At 36.9% G+C, this 17,882-nt stretch overlaps 1 protein-coding gene across 1 annotated transcript; it reads right to left on the reverse strand.

Annotated features, from left to right (window-relative positions):
- Nucleotides 1–781: 781 nt before the first annotated feature.
- On the reverse strand, nucleotides 782–10,453 carry LOC591780 (resistance to inhibitors of cholinesterase protein 3). The gene is made up of 6 exons (XM_795579.4): nucleotides 10,287–10,453; nucleotides 8,471–8,590; nucleotides 7,535–7,662; nucleotides 4,658–4,913; nucleotides 3,368–3,490; nucleotides 782–2,868 (listed from the first exon to the last, which is right to left on the reverse strand). The coding sequence occupies exons 1-6, from the start codon at nucleotides 10,426–10,428 to the stop codon at nucleotides 2,438–2,440; spliced, it is 1,200 nt and encodes a 399-aa protein (XP_800672.3). The 5' UTR covers nucleotides 10,429–10,453; the 3' UTR covers nucleotides 782–2,437.
- Nucleotides 10,454–17,882: the final 7,429 nt, after the last annotated feature.

Consider the following 17,882-nt stretch of genomic DNA (forward strand, 5'->3'; position numbering starts at 1 on the left):
GTATGTATAAGGAGCTATATCTACGTTATATTAATGATTATCATAAACGGCATCATTCAGGTTCTGGCTAGTACATACATGTATTACAAATTAATGTCTATGCTTTTAGAGCACTACTATTCGCATGTCAGTCCCCAAAAATGGGAGTTTTTTCAAAATATACCAAATTAAAGGAACAGATTTTACATTATAAATAAATAAAAACATGGGCTGATGGGGGGGTTTACATAAATAAAAATACCGAAGGGGGGGGGGGGGGGGTTTTAACACCCCAAACATCCCCCCTGTGTACGCGCCTGTGTACGCGCCTGTATACATGTATGTCTGGCAAAAGAAAGGGGGGAAATTGTACTATTTGATAATAATGCTCATGGTAATGCCCATATATACCTGGGAAAATGAAATCACCAACAAGCGGTTTAAGAGCTTGAAAGCTAACTAGCACTAGAAGACAACAACAAAATAAAAGGGAGAAAAACTTGGCAATTTCCACAAACACACCAGTAAAAAAACCACAATCACTAAATATTCATAAATAACACAAACTATTTACAATAAGAATGAATATCTATAATACACATGTATGAACGTTTAAATCTAACATGATATATTACAAATCGATAAATAATCATGAATGATTAATATATTAACAGGAAGATTATTGATATTGAAAGTACTTGTGCAACGATTCTTACTAAGGAAAACAAATTCAACATCTACTGTGCCATTTGGTAAATGAATAATCATCAAAACAAACCGTTACTGTTAAAATCAAAAGTTGTTTATACTTAAATTAATTTCTACATTTGGCATAAAATATCTTCAATGGAAACCCATGTAGCTGTATCTGCTTCTAGTACCAAAAAGAAAAAAGAAAAAAAGCTACATCTACCGGTAGTGTGATGTACTCATGACTGCGTTTGTGGTCTATGGGTACAGTACTGTACAACAATCTTGGGCAGGATGTGACCCCTGAAGAAAGGAAGAAGTAAATATTAATGATATTAATAATAGTGGGGTCTTCTATAGCAGAGACTCATATCTGTCAGACTTGACACTCCTGGCACTCCACTATTATTACCTCGGCCACGTAACTGAGCAGGGATGCACACAAATAGCCTAATTTTCTAGTTCAAGTCTATTTAAGGCTTGTTCAGATATGGCGCAAGTAAACCACAAACAAAGAAAATCAGCAGCGTTGTTTTGTTTATGTGTACATGAATGGCAAATGCACGCAACAAAGGACTTGCACGTTAAACTGCGGTCTGTGTTATAAGATACAAAGATGTGAAGCACATACACTTTACATATCATTTTAATTAGCGGGTGATTTTCTGCATCATATCTGAACAAGCCTTTAACCACTTGACTGCTACCCACGTACATGTATGTACGTGCTTAGGGCATTGCACTTTCAAGACCGTAGCACTGCATAATGCCACGCCCTACTGTTTAATTAGCACTGCAATGATGTTATACAGGTCTTGAACAGTAGATGGCGCTCTTCCAAAAAGAATCCGGCTTTTTTGTGTACAGTGGACAGTTTTTGTCAGGTTTTTGTACAGCACAGGGGGTATGAACGCATTTTAAGCCAATAGCAGTCAAGTGGTTAAGCTGATGTTTTGTATCCTTGATTGCATGGTGGCAGCGGTGGGATAGCTTATGAAGCACCAGGGCCCTGTTTTCATCAAGCTTGTTATCAAACTCAAATGCTAAAATTCTACAACAAATTTACACTCAGCCAATCAAATGGCGTGATTTCAATAGCTTATGACAGGTATTGTAACTTGTTACTGCTAACACGTTTCATGAAACAGGGCCCAGAACAATCAAATGAGTTGGTATAGATGCAATCATCTGCAATTTCATTACACTTGGTGCACAACGAGTGAATAAGGTCTTGCAAAAGGAGTGAATAAGGTCTTGCAAAAGCAGTGAATAAGGTCATGCAAAATCCAGTAGAGTGGTTTTACTAGAAACTTTCAAGACTTGAAACTTTTGCAAATAGGAGCCAGCACCCACTTATACGAATCTGAACTCTGATTTGTTTGCGCTTGATGAGATTGAAATTTGAAATGTGCCCTCTACTTTCAAAGCAAAGCTGGAACATTTAAATTAAGACAAAAACAAAAAAAATTTGGGGGCCATTACTTTCTGGCTTGTGTCTGCACTGGGGAGAAATTCAAGCCAGGGCTCAAGCACATGCCCATCTTCATTGCAGATGTGTCAATATTCTTCAATACCTACTTTGTATGTTTAAAAGTCATTTCGAAAACTAGAGATTAAATTAAAGTATAGACTCAAAGTCATTAAGACTTATCCCCATACAAACCCATGGTATATACACATTAAATATTGTACATACACGTACTATGTACAATAAAAATAATTTAACATGGCATCATTTGTTGGTTAAGATTCAATACAAAAAGACAAATCATCCTTCGATTCGCGATCCGTCTGCAGCAGCGTCGCCTCCTTTAACATTCCTTCGTCTAAGAGTGTCTGACGTCAGAACGTCTTCTACTCCTATGTTCTCAACCTCCGACTCATCATCGCTATCGACATCCCCGTCATCATCGTCGTCATCATCATGGTAATCGTCCGCCTCCACGTCCACAATGTTCATCTTGTTCGGCCGTCTTCTCTCGACATCGTCGTCCATATCATCCTTTGTTGTGCTCACATCGTTTTCCTCATCGGAGCTCCCACAGGGATCCATGCTGTCGCCGATGATGAGGTCTTCCTCATCGCTCAGGTTGTCAACGTCAATGTCAAGCAGGTCATCATCCTCGATGTCGTGGTCGTTGACCTCCTTGGGTTCACTGAAGCCCGGAAGCAGGGTGGGTGATCCAGACTTATCGTTTGCTGCAGATATTCAAATATAATATAAATACAGTCAAACTATTTTCTATCACTTAATACTGGTAAGGTATAGAGACATTAAAAATAATTTGTCCGCATAGAATTTCTTCATATTCATTCATGTATTTGTCTCTGGAATATCTGTCCGTTTGATACAGTTTTATTGCTGCTTGGTCTACAACCAGTTGGTCTATTTTGCCCATGGTCTACTATGCACATAGTCTAATGATCATTTTGTAAACATATCATTTGGTCTAATGACCATTTAGGCTAAAGTAATTTGGGTTTAATTCCATTTTGGTCTAATGTCCAATAAATATATTACCCATTTCGTCTATTGCTCATTTTGTCTTATTTCCAGTTTGTCTGGTGCTTATTTTGTATACTATCCATACGGTCTAATGATCATCAAATCATAATTAATAATAATAATGAGTGCAGACCATATGGATATAGACCATTCGGGTTGTGGACCAAATGGCGATTCCCTGCTGATACTCACAAAGATGATGAGAGACTTGGCTCATAGCCACACCCATTGAGTTCATCATGTCCATCATACGCTGCATCGTCTTCTCTGTCTCCTCCAGGCGCTTCTTCAACATATCAACTTCTTCAGTCGATCCTGCAAAAAAGAAATAAATTCAATTTCATTCAATTTCACTCAATGACATTTAATTTCGTTCAATGACATTCAATTACATTCAATGTCATTCTATTCAAACATTCAATTAAATTACATTCAAATTCATTTAATCTCATTCAATTCAAACATCCAATTACATTCAATTTCACTCAATGACATTTAATTTTGTTCAATGACATTCAATAATCTCATTCAATTCAAACATTCAATTACATTCAATGTCATTTTATTCAAACATATTTAATTAAATTACATTCGATTTCATTCAATCTCATTCAATTCAAACATTCAATTACATTCAATTTCACTCAATGACATTTAATTTTGTTCAATGACATTCAATAATCTCATTCAATTCAACCATTCAATTACATTCAATGTCATTCTATTCAAACATTTAATTAAATTACATTCGATTTCATTCAATCTCATTCGATTCAAACATTCAATTTCAATCTCATTTGATTCAAACATTCAATTAAATAACATTAAATTTCATTCAATCTCATTCAAATCAAATATTCAATTCAATACATTCAATTTCCTTTAATCTCATTCAATCTCATTTGATTCAAACATTAAATTCAATTTCATTCAATCTCATTCGATTCAAACATTCAATTAAATTACATTCGATTAACGCTAATACCCACCACCTTTGTTTTAACTTACTTTTCCTTTTCCCCCAAACATTTATGTTGTTGCTTTCTAATTCTTGGGCCCACCAACCTGTCAATCCTCAATAGGCTTTAAATGATGGTCCCTTTTATTCTGTATGATGTAGTGTAAACAATATTCACCAGGAGAGTGTTTCACAAAGATCCCAAGTCAAACCTAACTTTAAGTTGGACTTGAACATTATGAAGAGCCATTTTGTAGCCTTAAAATAAAATATATTCAAAAGCAAAAATGCAAGTATTTTAGACTTTTCATAAATTCCACATTAAGAACATGAAATCTCTGATGATAATAGAAAATATGAATGATTAAATCAACATGTTATGCCTTTTGAAATAACTTTTACAAAATATTTTCATAGATGCAAACGGCTTTCAATACTTCCTAAGTCCAAATGAGAGATAAGTTCAACTTAGGATCTTTGTGAAACACCCCCCTGGATTCAACCCCTTTCCCCCCGCTACTCACCTGCCGGTGCCGAGTTGGAGCTATCCCCAGTGGCGGCAACAGTAGCAGCAGCGACAGTAGCGGCGACCTCAGCAGCTCTCTTATCACTCTTTTTCAATTCAGGATAGTTAGCTGCTTTGAGTTCTGCTGCTAGCTTCCGCTGTAGACTCTCTTGCTGTTGTCTCTGGAGGGTTGGTCCTTCTTGCTGAGCCACGTTGTCTGGGAAGCCCCAGGTTGGTCTGGTGGAGGGTGTGGAGGGTTTGTCACGCAGGAAAACCTGATGGTGAAGATTTATGAAACATCAACAATTATTAAAGAAGAAACAGGGAGAAACAACAATGAAAGTTTATAGAAGACAATCAACTGAAGTCTAAGAAGCCCCAGGTCGGTCTGGTGGAGTGCGTCGAGGGTTTGTCACGCAGGTAAACCTAATGGGGAAGATTTATGAAAGATCAACTATTATTAAAGAAGAAACAACACAGTGAAAGAAATCAACTGAAGTCTAGGAAGTTTGCTGTCTCTGGAGGGTTGGCCGTTCTTGTTGAGCCACGTCGTCCGGGAAGCCCCAGGTCGGTCGGGTGGATGGCGTCGAGGGTTTGTCACGCAGGAAAACCAAATGGTGAAGATTTATGAAACATCAACAATTATCAAAGAAGAAATCAGGAGAAACAACACAATAAAAGTTGAGGACAATCAACTGAAGTCTAAGAAGCCCCAGGTCGGTCTGGTGGAGGGTGTCATTGGTTTGTCCCGCAGGAAAACCTAATGGTGAAGATTTATAAAACCTCAACTTTTATTACAGAAGACATTGACAATGATTCTACATTGGTCTTCATGAAATCAGAAGGAGATACAACACAGTGAAGTTTGAGGACAATCAACTGAAGTCTAAGAAAGTTGTTGTCTCTGGAGGGTTGACCGCTCTTGTTGAGTGATTTCATCTGGGTAGAGGGTGTCAATGGTTTGTCACACTGGAAAACCAAATTGTGGGAAACAAGGATTGATTAACAAAATTAAATTGTAATTTCAGCTTCTGCTAATAAACTGTAAACTTTACTAGTAAGTAGTCGACAAGCTTTTGGAAAGTAGGTAGTTCGTCAGTTTCCATGTGCAGAAGGCCATAGTTAGCTGACACCAGACTTGGTGGAAATACCATTAATGGATGCACCAGTCTGCACACAGCAAACTTAGAGGGAGTCCTATAAAAAAAATACCCCTAATCTCTCGGAAAGTCTTTGGGTGAGGAAAAAGCAATGCATTACTTAAGGTATATTGAAGGCTAAGATACAGAAATGTGAAGCATATCATAATTTGACCTCATCATAAACTAGATGGAATTTTGACTGCGCGCAGTCGAAAATGATGCCTCCGCCATACAGCAATTTAAACAAGTTTGGAGTTTAAATCTCCAGTGGTTCTTGAGATATCATGATAACAATCTCAATGTATGGAATTTCATAAGTTGACCTCTGTGACCCTTGACCTTTGACCTACGTGCTCCAAAATCTAATCAGATTGTCTTCCTATGGTGATACACACTATCATTAAGTTTGAAGTTTAAATCTCCAGTGGTTCTTGAGATATTATGATATGGTGATACATACTATCATTAAGTTTGAAGTGAAAATTCTCCAGTGGTTCTTGAGATATCGCGATAACGATCTCAATGTATGGAATTTCATAAGTTGACCTCTGTGACCCTTGACCTTTGACCTACGTGCTCCAAAATCTAATCAGATTGTCTTCCTATGGTGATACACACTATCATTAAGTTTGAAGTTTAAATCTCCAGTGGTTCTTGAGATATTATGATAACAATCTCAATGTATGGAATTTCATAAGTTGACCTCTGTGACCCTTGACCTTTGACCTACGTGCTCCAAAATCTAATCAGATCGTCTTCCTATGGTGATACATACTATCCTTAAGTTTGAAGTTTTTACATCTCCAGTGGTTCTTGAGATATCATGATAACAATCTCAATGTATGGAATTTCATAAGTTGACCTCTATGACCCTTGACCTTTGGCCTACGTGTTCCAAAACGTAATCAGATTGTTTTCCTATAGTGATACACACTATCACTAAGTTTGAAGTTTAAATCTCCAGTGGTTCTTGAGATATCATGATAACAATCTCAATGTATGGAATTTCATAAGTTGACCTCTGTGACCCTTGACCTTTGACATACGTGCTCCAAAATCTAATCAGATCGTCTTCCTATGGTGATACATACTATCCTTAAGTTTGAAGTTTAAATCTCAAATGGTTCTTGAGATATCGCGCTAACAAACTCAATACAAGGAATTTCATAAGTTGACCTCTGTGACCTGTGACCTTTGACCTACGTACTCCAAAATCTAATCAGATTGTCTTCCTATGGTGATAAATACTATTCCCGAGTCTTAAGTTTAAATCTTAAATGGTTCTTGAGATATTGTGATAACGGTCAAACGGGACGGACGTACGGACGTACGGACGGACGTACGGACGGACGTACGGACGTACGGACGGACAACCCGAAAACATGATGCCTCCGGCACCACCTTCGGTGGCGGAGGCATAAAAATGACACAGCGGGTTTGCCACATCATATCTGAACAAGCCTTTAGGAGGTCAGTTGGAATTGACCATTGAACAATTGTCTAATATACATGTTATCACTATTAACATGACGGACAAAGAAAGCGGACAAAATATACAGTTCCTCAGGTAGACAAAGGAACATCCCTTCACTGCTATTATGTAAAAATGTGTAAAACAGGTGAATTTGCATGTGACACCTGTTCTACACATTTTTACATAATAGCAGTGAAGAGATGTTCCTTGATGTCTACCTGAGGAACTGTATATTTTGTCCGCTTTCTTTGTCCGTCATATTCATAGTGTCTATCCTTACCTTATAGATCACATAGCCGAAGTAGATGAAGATTCCCACGGCATAGACAGGAAGTACAGTTCCCATCATGCCTCTGCCTTTGGATTCCTGAGCCTGTTGACCCATGAAAGACGATGGATCGACCCCACCTTCAAACAAAAGTAATATTTATTAGTAACAACATCATGGGCCATTCTGTGTTCATGCAGTGCGAATTTGTTTACATTTTCTAACCTACTTACTGTATTGATAAATCACAATATCTGAAATGTATTTCATTTAAATTCAATACATTTTATCTGGAAAATAAGCACATTTTACTAAATTACGCATACCTACATATACCTACATGTAAGTGGAAAATTGAATCGCTCAGATTTAAGTATCTTGAGAAAGTTACATACTAAAGCTTACACAATGTACATCTAAAAGTATTCAACAAAACACGCCAAAGCATCACTGAGCTTTAATTCAGTCTGTGATGTTTCAGCGCAATTGTAACAGTAGGGCAAAACAACAACAAACAACAAACAATCTAATGAGGTATTTGACAGTATAAATGTGCCTAGTGATTGATTTCCCCATGACTCATGAGAGCGACTTTAAAACACCTGAGGGTGTTTCACAAAGATTAAGATCGACTTTAGGTTGGACTTAACTATTCATACCTCTGTTTGCTCTCACCATTTATTGGCATTGGTCTCTCAAGGGACGTACAAGTCATGGACACAAATATACAGGATTTATATTTTTTGATAGTTCATTATTGATCATAATTGAGAGACCAATGGTGATATTTAAGTCCAATGTAAAGTCTTTGTGAAACACCCCCCAGTAATGTACCTGAACTGCCGCCTGCTGCTCCCCCTCCTCCTGGCATAGATGGCTTGCCTGGGTTGGGTCTCAGCCTCCCTGCACCCCCCCCCCCCCCCCCCCTGTAATGATATGAGAGCATACCTGAACTGCCCCCTGCTCCCCCTCCTCCTCCAGACATAGAGGGCTTGCCTGGGTTGGGTCTCAGCCTCCCTGCCGCACCTCCACGCACACCAGCATTAGGCCTCATGTGAGGGGGGTAATCTGTCAGACAAACATACAATCATTATAATCGTAATCTGCATTTACATCTACCATACACCTCAGTGTATAAGACGCACTTATTTTCCGCCGGAAAAATTCAAAAGTCGGGGTTGGATATTTTGAGTCCTCAAAAAAGACACTTTTTAGTGGTTTTCAAAAATTTGTGTCTCAACATGAATTACACAATGCGAATAAATAATGGAACAAATTGAAGTAGAACCAAGTTCCTAATTTGAAGAGAAGAGAGTTTTTGTTTGTTTTTTTGTCTTGGTCCTAAAATTAGGGTGCATCTTACATGTATACACCTGAGATTTACGGTACATGTAGTGCTTGTTGAAGTGAAAGTCCACTCTCATATTAAAGTTGGTTTCAAAAGAAGCAGAAAAAATGAGAGGAACAGGTCATTGAAAGTTTGAGCAAAGTCTGATTTAAAATTACGTCTGCATTTTCTTATTTTTTAGGATGCATTTTGTCCCTGTTCATATGAGGATATCCTTGTTATGTTTCATACCCGTTTCATGTCGTTTCTTGTTGATTATCTTATCTCTTTTGGAGCATTTTTCCTAATAAAAGAAGACATTATAATATAGACTTTCTCACAGGTTTCACAGCAAACCGCTGCACAATTACAATACAATTGCATGTTGTTACCGTAACCGTTACGGTACCAAATGTCACGCATTAGGCATGACGTCACGCATTTTGAAGGTCTGAAAATGCTCTCAAGCACGGCGCGCACGCTAGGTTTAGAAAAAACGCTATACATGTACCTTATACGTGTGTTATACCCTCGCCCGCACGCCGAATCATGAAAATGTCACGCATTGCTGATCTTTGAACTTGGCGTCTCTGGTAACGCATACCGACAACTCGACGAAGGGGTGCAGGTGCACACGTGTCCATGAATAAAGTTAGATTATTACTACGGTCACTAACTTCACGCATGCATACCTGCCCACACTACCCAAGGCCGTTCATCGGTACGCGTACACACGGTATGCAATTGTATTGTAATTGTGCAGCAGTCCGATGTGGAACCTGTGAGAAAGTCTATAGACCCTATCTATAATGCCTTCTTTTGTAGGAAAAATACTTCAAAAGAAATAATAAAATTGACACTAGATCTAACCACTAAACCAGATGAGAACTGAGAAACAAAACGACTTTTAAATCATGACCATTAGACCTATTTGAACAATTGATGAAGATTTACTTGATTTTTGGTATGTTTTGGTCGGGTATCTCCACGCCGGAGTTACGGGTAAAAAATGGATACGAAGTACATGAGCGCCCGATCCTCAATGATCCTCTTTCTCAGAGTCAGACCGGCCAGCTCCCCTATGGCCTATCGTTTACACAGGCAAATGGATGCCAATTAATTAAGGCTAGAATCTAGGTCATATCAATATCATATCTGGTATTAATCATCTAGCTATGTTGAGCAGTATTATTTCAGATTCAGACTATGAAATCTTTCTTCTTTTAATCCTCAAAATCAGCATCGCATTCACACACTGCCTACACTTCATGTTCACTCAGCTCAATGCACAAAGCGCCGCCGTCCATCGTACCCGGCTACTGCAAAACCGAGGTGCTGCAGCGCATCCACAATCCAGCCAGGCCAGGAATGGCAAACAACATTGTCTCTTGACACTGAATTAAAACGAGATAATTCACAACAAAATATCAATCTTACCCGGAACTGATTCCTTCTCTGGCTTCGGAGGTGCTTCGCCGAACCAACGCCGGAAAATTGAGCTGAATATAGTGGGATATAAGATGGCATTGCAGACAACCATAACAGTGATCACAAAGCAAGCAGTATGATAAAACGCCATTTTGGATTTTACAGGTCCGGATATCCGGTTAACCGGTCCTTTCACTTTTACTAATATTTAGTGATGCGAGTACCGAAGATGGTATTACATTTTAACTTTACCTCCTTATTAGCAATCTTTTCCTTCTCTATCCCTCTCTCTTCTTTCTCACTCTCTCTCTCTCTCTCTCTCTCTCTCTCTATATATATATATCTCCCCCCCCCCCCCCCCGCTCTCCGTCTCTCTCTCTTTCTCTATCTCTCCTCCTCCTCCTCCTCCTCCTCCTCCTCCTCCTCCTCCTCTCGATCAGCATTGTTTATACACGCAGATATTATGTATACGTTTATAAAATATGTACATAATTATAGACTGGACCAAAAAATAAATATACAGGTACAATAAAACGATAGTAAAGCAGGAGGTGAACACAAACCCCAGGCCTCCTTCTCTGACCTGAACAGCAACACAATTTTATTGCAGATTGTGTTATGTTATGCACTTATGTTGCAGTTATGTTTTGCAGTTATTTGTGATGGCTTTTAAATGCAATGTGGATGCAAAACGAAATTGAAAACTATTTGTTAAATACAGTACATCCTCTTTGCATATATATTATGTAAACCGATCCTTTGTGGTTTCAGCTCCAGCCCTTGAAGATCAGGAATACATCTTCCCTTCAAACGCACGTTTTCTTAGTACAGTAGGCCTATAGTGTAATAATTCTTGTATGAAAGTGTTGGTGTGCATATATTGGTGTTATTTGTTCTCTTATATATGTTGATGTAGATTGTAAAGCGCTCAGAGAATTATTTGTTAATTATTATGTGCTAAATCAATAAATATTTATCACAAGTAAATATTTGTTATGATGTAAAATGTAATACATGTCTGTATCTTTAAAACACAGGGTTCAGTGAATACAACGAAGACCTTAGTTAGTAGTTGCATAAAAAAAAATGTGGCAGTTTACCACTTCACATATATACAATATACATCATACAAACAAAAAGGGCAACATAATAGTTCATAAAATATATAGTCTGAAGCCCATATTGGACAAGCTATGAACTAAATCCTATCAGATTTGAAAAGAAATACAGACAAACCTGCTTTAGTGACCACCTGTCTACAAAGACCACCTGTCTACAAAGGCCACATTTGTTGTTTCCCTTGAAAATGGTTTCTCATTGAATCATGTACTAAAGGAACTTGTCTACAAAGACCACCTGTCTACAAAGGCCACTTTTTGTGTTTCCCTTGGGCGGTCGCTATAGACAGGTTTGACTGTACGAGATCGCACTAAATGGGGAAAGCTTTTAAAAAAGTAATGAATAGATCACCACAGAGTGATATGTAATTGGTTCCGGCCATAAAAGTCATCAGGCTGATTTTAAAGCTAAATAGGTGATAAATCATATATGTACCATGCCATTGGTTTAAAGGTAAAGACCAGTTATGATCATGCGATTGCATTGTGAAAGAAACGTTGTGGGATCGATCAGAAAAGGTTGATCATCTAGCATCTAGCATCTGCAAGGTTCTGGATCGAATCATCAAAATGATAAGAAATTTGGCCCATTCTTCGTTAAGTTACAAGCACTATACACAGAAAGATGTATATGGGACTAACCTATATCTCTCACAGACCATGAGAGAAACAAATTTACCAAATATATGAATTAGTAGGCGGTTTCCCGGCAAATTTTTTATCATCATGTATTAGTCAAAACATATTCTTTCACATGATTGGTAATGAGAGCTTCCATTTCATTTTTTGAAATTGGGGCGTTTCCAATACTGGTCTTTACCTTTAATAGACATCACTACATTTGTATCCAAATAGGGTTTTACTCCGACAATTAAGGAAGCTTGTACTAGCTACCTCAACGTACAGTTTCAGTTTCATTCATAAGACTATGAAAAAAAAATCTTGTTTCACTGTTCATATTGATATTGCAAATTTCTTCCCCACACAAAATCTAATATTGGATTTCAGTCAAATGTAAGGGTATATAAGAGACACAGCAACACAGCTAAGAGAGCACGCCAGCGTTTCACAAAAATGTCAAAAGTACAAGTTCGCTGACATCTCGTTGAAACTTTTTAGTAAAATGAACATGAACTTGTACCATAACTTTCTCACATGCCAGGATCATACATAAAGCGGCCTTAAACTGCAACACATTACAATACAAGATACAGCCCAACATGTAGGAAGCCAATACAAATCAGTTTCAATGCAATGCCTTCTGTTGAGATCACTGATGAAGCAATACTGGTAAAAAAAACTTAGTTAATGAATAAATTAATAAATTAATGAATAAATGAATTAATAAATGAATTAATAAATGAATAAATTAATGAATAAATGAATTAATAAATGAATAAATGAATTAATAAATTAATAAATAAATTAATAAAAACATTAATAAAAAAATTAATAAATGAATACATATTTAATAAATTAATTAATAAATAATGATAAATTAAAGAATGAATTAAAAAAGAATAAATAATGAATAAACAATTAAATGAATGAATAAATGCTGTCCTGAAATGCGCTATATAAGGACGAACTATTATTATTATTATTATTATTATTATTATTATTATTATTATTATAAATAACATGTAAATGAATAAAGCAACAAATAGGAACAACTACAGGAACACAGTGCGGGGTAGGCTCACATATATTGTTTTATTCATTTCTCAATAGTTCTTGACTGAGAATGCAAATTACTTCATACATACATTGTTTGTATATAAGGTCATTGAAGCCCAGTCAACAACATCAACATGCATTTAATAAAGTCCTTTGTTATCCATTCACAACATGTAAACTGTCAGTTGGTTGGTATCAAAAAGTTTGTTTTCCTTCTAACTATACTTCCGTCATGTTCATGAGGCTTTATCTAACTGCCCACATCACATACAAAGTGAGTTATAAAAACCTGCCCCGTAATGGCGTCCTTTCACGGAAAATCAGCGAAAAGTAGCCAAGCAGTGGCGAGTAAATGAATGAACCATTAAATCAAACCGGTTCTGATTCTCTGCGTTAGGCAAAGTGGGCAAAAGAACATGCGTGAATCAAACGACAACAACAACAAATGCAAGAGAGAGAAGAAAAGACTCCCATGACCCTTGACCTTTGAACTATTTCAATTGATTTTCAATCCCTGTAATGGCGTCCTTTCACCGAAAATCAGCGAAAAGTAGCCAATTATTGGCGAGTAAATGAATGAACCCATTAGGTCAAACTGGATCCGACAACAAATGCAAGAGAGAGAAGAACAGACTCCCCTTGACCTTTGACCTATTTCAATTGAATTTTCAATCCCTGCCGGATGGTAGGAACACAAAATACAAAGGTTTCCTTTTATGCTCGTACACTGTACAACAAAAATTAAAAATACCGGTAAGCAAAATAAAATATAACACATCGTGATGGATGGGAAAGTAAGGTTATAATACACATGTAGTTAAGTGAGATAAAAATACAAGGAAATGGCACAATAATATAAGTATACGGTATCTGAAAAATAGTGTATTTGCAAAACGTACGAATAATGAAGTGTTTATTTTGGTCAGGATAAGTATAAGGGCTCACATATCTTTCTTTCTTATCGTTTGATTTTACATTTGTCTAAATTTTGATTACAGAACAATGTTTTGAATTTGTGCCATTCTAGGGATATATATACACAAAGTAAGTTTGTTGCAATTGACGAATCTATGGATAAATCTTCTTCTCTACTATTAGGTATAAATAGAATAAAATAACAAAAGCAGATGAATAAATGCCTTTAGATGTCAAAAAAGCAACTGAAATGCATTATTTTAAAGGTCTACCATGTATACCCAAAAAGAACTTTGTTCTGCGCATTAATTTCATTTCATATTCAAAATGTTAAAAAAAAAAAAAAATACATGTATGAATGTATGATCAGAAGTGTTTTATTACATATAATTCAATCGTAAGGGTAATTCATGACTGTTATTAATTTACAAATCTCAATACAAACATGAAAAAAAGCTGTAATCGTCTTTAATAATCTTGCACTGTTACCTTACATACAACATGCACTGAGGGGAAGAATGCCTCATCATAAAACACACCCCTATCATCTGAAAGTGGTGCGAACCCAATCAAGAAATAATCTATGCTATAAATACATGACAGGATCATTCCATTCCAAGCTGGAGGGGAGATCAAGAGCATCTACAAGATAGAGGGGAAAGTTAATAATTACAAGAGAGAGTCAATATAGAGATATGTACATTATAAATCTTTCCTACTTTTGAAAGCAATACACACAACTACTGCACCAAATTTCATCTTTTTCTTTCAGATATACATAAAAAAGCTAAATAATAATAGATCAGGGGGTGTTACACAAAGATCCTAAGTTGAACTTATCTCTAAGTTGGACTATTATGGAAAGCTGTTAGCATCCTTGAAAATATTTTGTAAAAGTTGTTTTAAATGGCATTAAATGTTGATTTTAATCATTTATATTTTCTATTATCATGGGAGATTTCATGTTCTTGATGTGGAATTCATGAAAAGTCTAAAATACTTGAATTTTAGCTTTTGAATATAATTCATTATGAGGCTACAAATGGCTGTCCATAATATTCAAGTCCAACTAAGAGAACAAGTTTGACTTAGAATCTTTGTGAAACACCCCCCTGTTTCAAAGATACATCTTTCCTCACTCACTGAGAGGTAACGCTTGGACTCATGTCCGTGGATATAACTCCATAACAATACACAATGGAAGAATAAACTTAAGCCATGGGGACAGCCCTGTGGTATATGACTTGGACTGTTCCCATACACGAGTACATGCAATACAAAAAGCTTTGTTTTCTACATTCCTAACGGCTACAACATTGAATGCTGCATTAGGTTTTCTCTGCTTTAATTCTTGGGCTAATATGATGCAGCAATACCGCTGCGTTTTTTTGGTCTAATGACGCAAAGTGTAACAAGCTTTCCTTTTCTGTATCTTGTAACACAGAGCCCAGTGAATATACGCTCAAGTCCTTTACTGTGCGCAGGTACCATCCATTTAAAACATGAGGGCTCATTTCTGGGGTGTTTACAGCGCCACATCTGACAAGCCTTTACTCCATTCCAACCAGCGGTCTAACAACTGTTACAAAGATTTTTGACTCTGGGCATTATATAAACGCAGATATAGGTTTGATGCTTTCACAAATTAGCTGGATTTGAACAGTTGTTTCATGACTACTACATCATCAAGCTGATTTCACAAAACCTCTCTTGTTTAGCTTTAGCATGTATGAACTTCCTCAGGAAGCTGCAGAATTTGTGTTTCCATCAAAAGGGCTGATAACTCATTACACAAATACCAACTCACTGCATAGGTGTCTACATTGGAAACATTAGCCTAGTCCCACATATTGCATACATCAGCAGGGCCAAGTCCAGAGCCCCGTTTCACAAAACCTTTTTTCAATGACAAATGACAAAAATCAGTGACAAATCTGCTGATAACCAATCAGGAGCAAGGATTTCAGTAACTTGTATTAACATAAACTGTCATTTGTCATCGATGACAAGTTTTGTGAAAAGGGGCCCAGGATAACGAGTGTTGAGCAGACACAAGGGTGCCTTCGAGGATGAAATGTGCCTGAGTGAGTTTATTTTTTTTAAACTATTATTTTAACTAAAATAATGTACAGATGAGCTTTGATAATGTGTAGGAAGAATAATGAATTACATCACAACTGTTTAGCAAATGAAAATAATGCCTAACAGACGTGAAATTTAATTTCACACTTTTTTACTAAAATAATTCACAAAGATATGTTCATTTTGAAAAGATATACTGTTGTGAATGCCTTGATCGTTGGGTAACTACACCTTCTAACAGAATTCTCAAAGCCTGGACAAGTTTTGAAATAAATCAGAAAATATAAATACATGTACTCAATGCAAACTGTCCCAGATAGTCTTTTTATTTAAAAAAAAAGAAGGAATTATCAATCAAATGTATTCAGATATTAGCACTTTTTCAACTAAAAGAAATAGATACAAATTAGTGCTAAGGAGTATAGAAGAACATTAATAGGTAAGTCAAAATGCCTGTACATGCATAGATTAATAATAAAAATGTAATTTTTCTCCCGCCATACGTTTCCAAAGCCTGCCATACATTGATTATTATGTAATCAGGAGTTATGAATCGATAGTTGATTTTAATTGAATTGTTTTAAGGCCCACCCTTGTTTCATGAAACTTGTTATCAATAGCAAGATGCAACAACTGGTATAAGCTACTGTAATCCATGCATTTGATTGGCTGTGAGCAGATTTGTTAAAGCCCATCTGTACTAGTTTACAGTGACCCTGCAAGGTCACTGGACAGGTGGTTTTTTCATCAACTCAGCTCTCAATTAACATAAGAAAAAGAGGATAATGGGGGACCAGTGGTCACCGGTTAGGCATTGTTTTCTATATAGAGGGAGCAAGTAGCTACAGGTAGGACAGTGTGGCTTTAAGGCTCAGCCCAAGCAAAAACTTGCATTTTGTTAATTCTTCATCGCCATCTATATCAACCATTGGTACAGGAAAGATGTTTAATATTAGTTTTAATAGCTAGTATTGACTTGTGGTATAGCAGAAATGTTCTATCATATTTTTTAATTATTACCAGTAACTAGGAATCGTTTGAACATGACACGAGCGATTGTTTCCCATAGCACCGAGGATCATTGAGAAACTTTCCGGCAGAACCCTAGGGGTTGCGAAACAACTACTAACCAATGCCTCTAGAATTGCATAAAGCCAATGTACATTACAACAATACAAAGGCAAGTAGCATGTGACAACTCTGGTCATGTGATCTGATGGTTAAATCACATGACATGTCACATGATATCAACAAGAGGGTGAAACATAAGTGCACATCAAGCAATTGCTTTGAACTTTGAACTTTGAACTAATGACATGTACTAATACATGTAAATGTCGGTTTAGCAGCAATGCAATTCATACTCTGCCTACTAAAATACTGTCAAATTAATTTGTCCTTTTTGCAGCGAGAAACTAATTCTTTGAAACTTCTCAAGCGATTGAATAGGATTTACACTGACACCAAGACTAGGTGCTAATATTGAGTCATTAATGCACTGATGGATTTCAATACAGGTGTAATGGAGTATGTTGGTGCTAAGCAAACACCTCATCAGGTGCTAACACTGCACAAAAACCATGAAATGAATTCAGGATCTCTAACACAGGAATAGTTTGAATGTGCTTAATAACTGCCTAAGCACCAAACACCACATTTGTAACACCTTGGTGGGATCTTCAGAGCTTTTGGCTTAAGTAAGACAGCACCGAAGTGCTAACATCATATTCACTCGTCGTCCAGGTTACTGGTTCCATACAACGGAGCCTGCGCATGAGGTTCACCCCAATCATTTAAGCAACGGGATGGAGCA

The sequence above is a fragment of the Strongylocentrotus purpuratus genome, unplaced genomic scaffold (genome assembly GCF_000002235.5).
Source record: "Strongylocentrotus purpuratus isolate Spur 01 unplaced genomic scaffold, Spur_5.0 spur5_scaffold_20, whole genome shotgun sequence".
Taxonomy (NCBI): domain Eukaryota; kingdom Metazoa; phylum Echinodermata; class Echinoidea; order Camarodonta; family Strongylocentrotidae; genus Strongylocentrotus; species Strongylocentrotus purpuratus.

Bases quoted from the DNA above. Each gene is read 5' to 3' on its own strand.
- LOC591780 (XM_795579.4), bottom strand. From the start codon at position 10,428: ATGGCGTTTTATCATACTGCTTGCTTTGTGATCACTGTTATGGTTGTC. The intron at 7,663-8,470 runs GTATGCTCTCAT...TTTTGTTTGAAG, and splicing joins GGGAGCAGGGGGCAGTTCAG to GTGGGGTCGATCCATCGTCT. The intron at 4,914-7,534 runs GTAAGGATAGAC...CTTCACCATCAG, and splicing joins TCGGCTATGTGATCTATAAG to GTTTTCCTGCGTGACAAACC.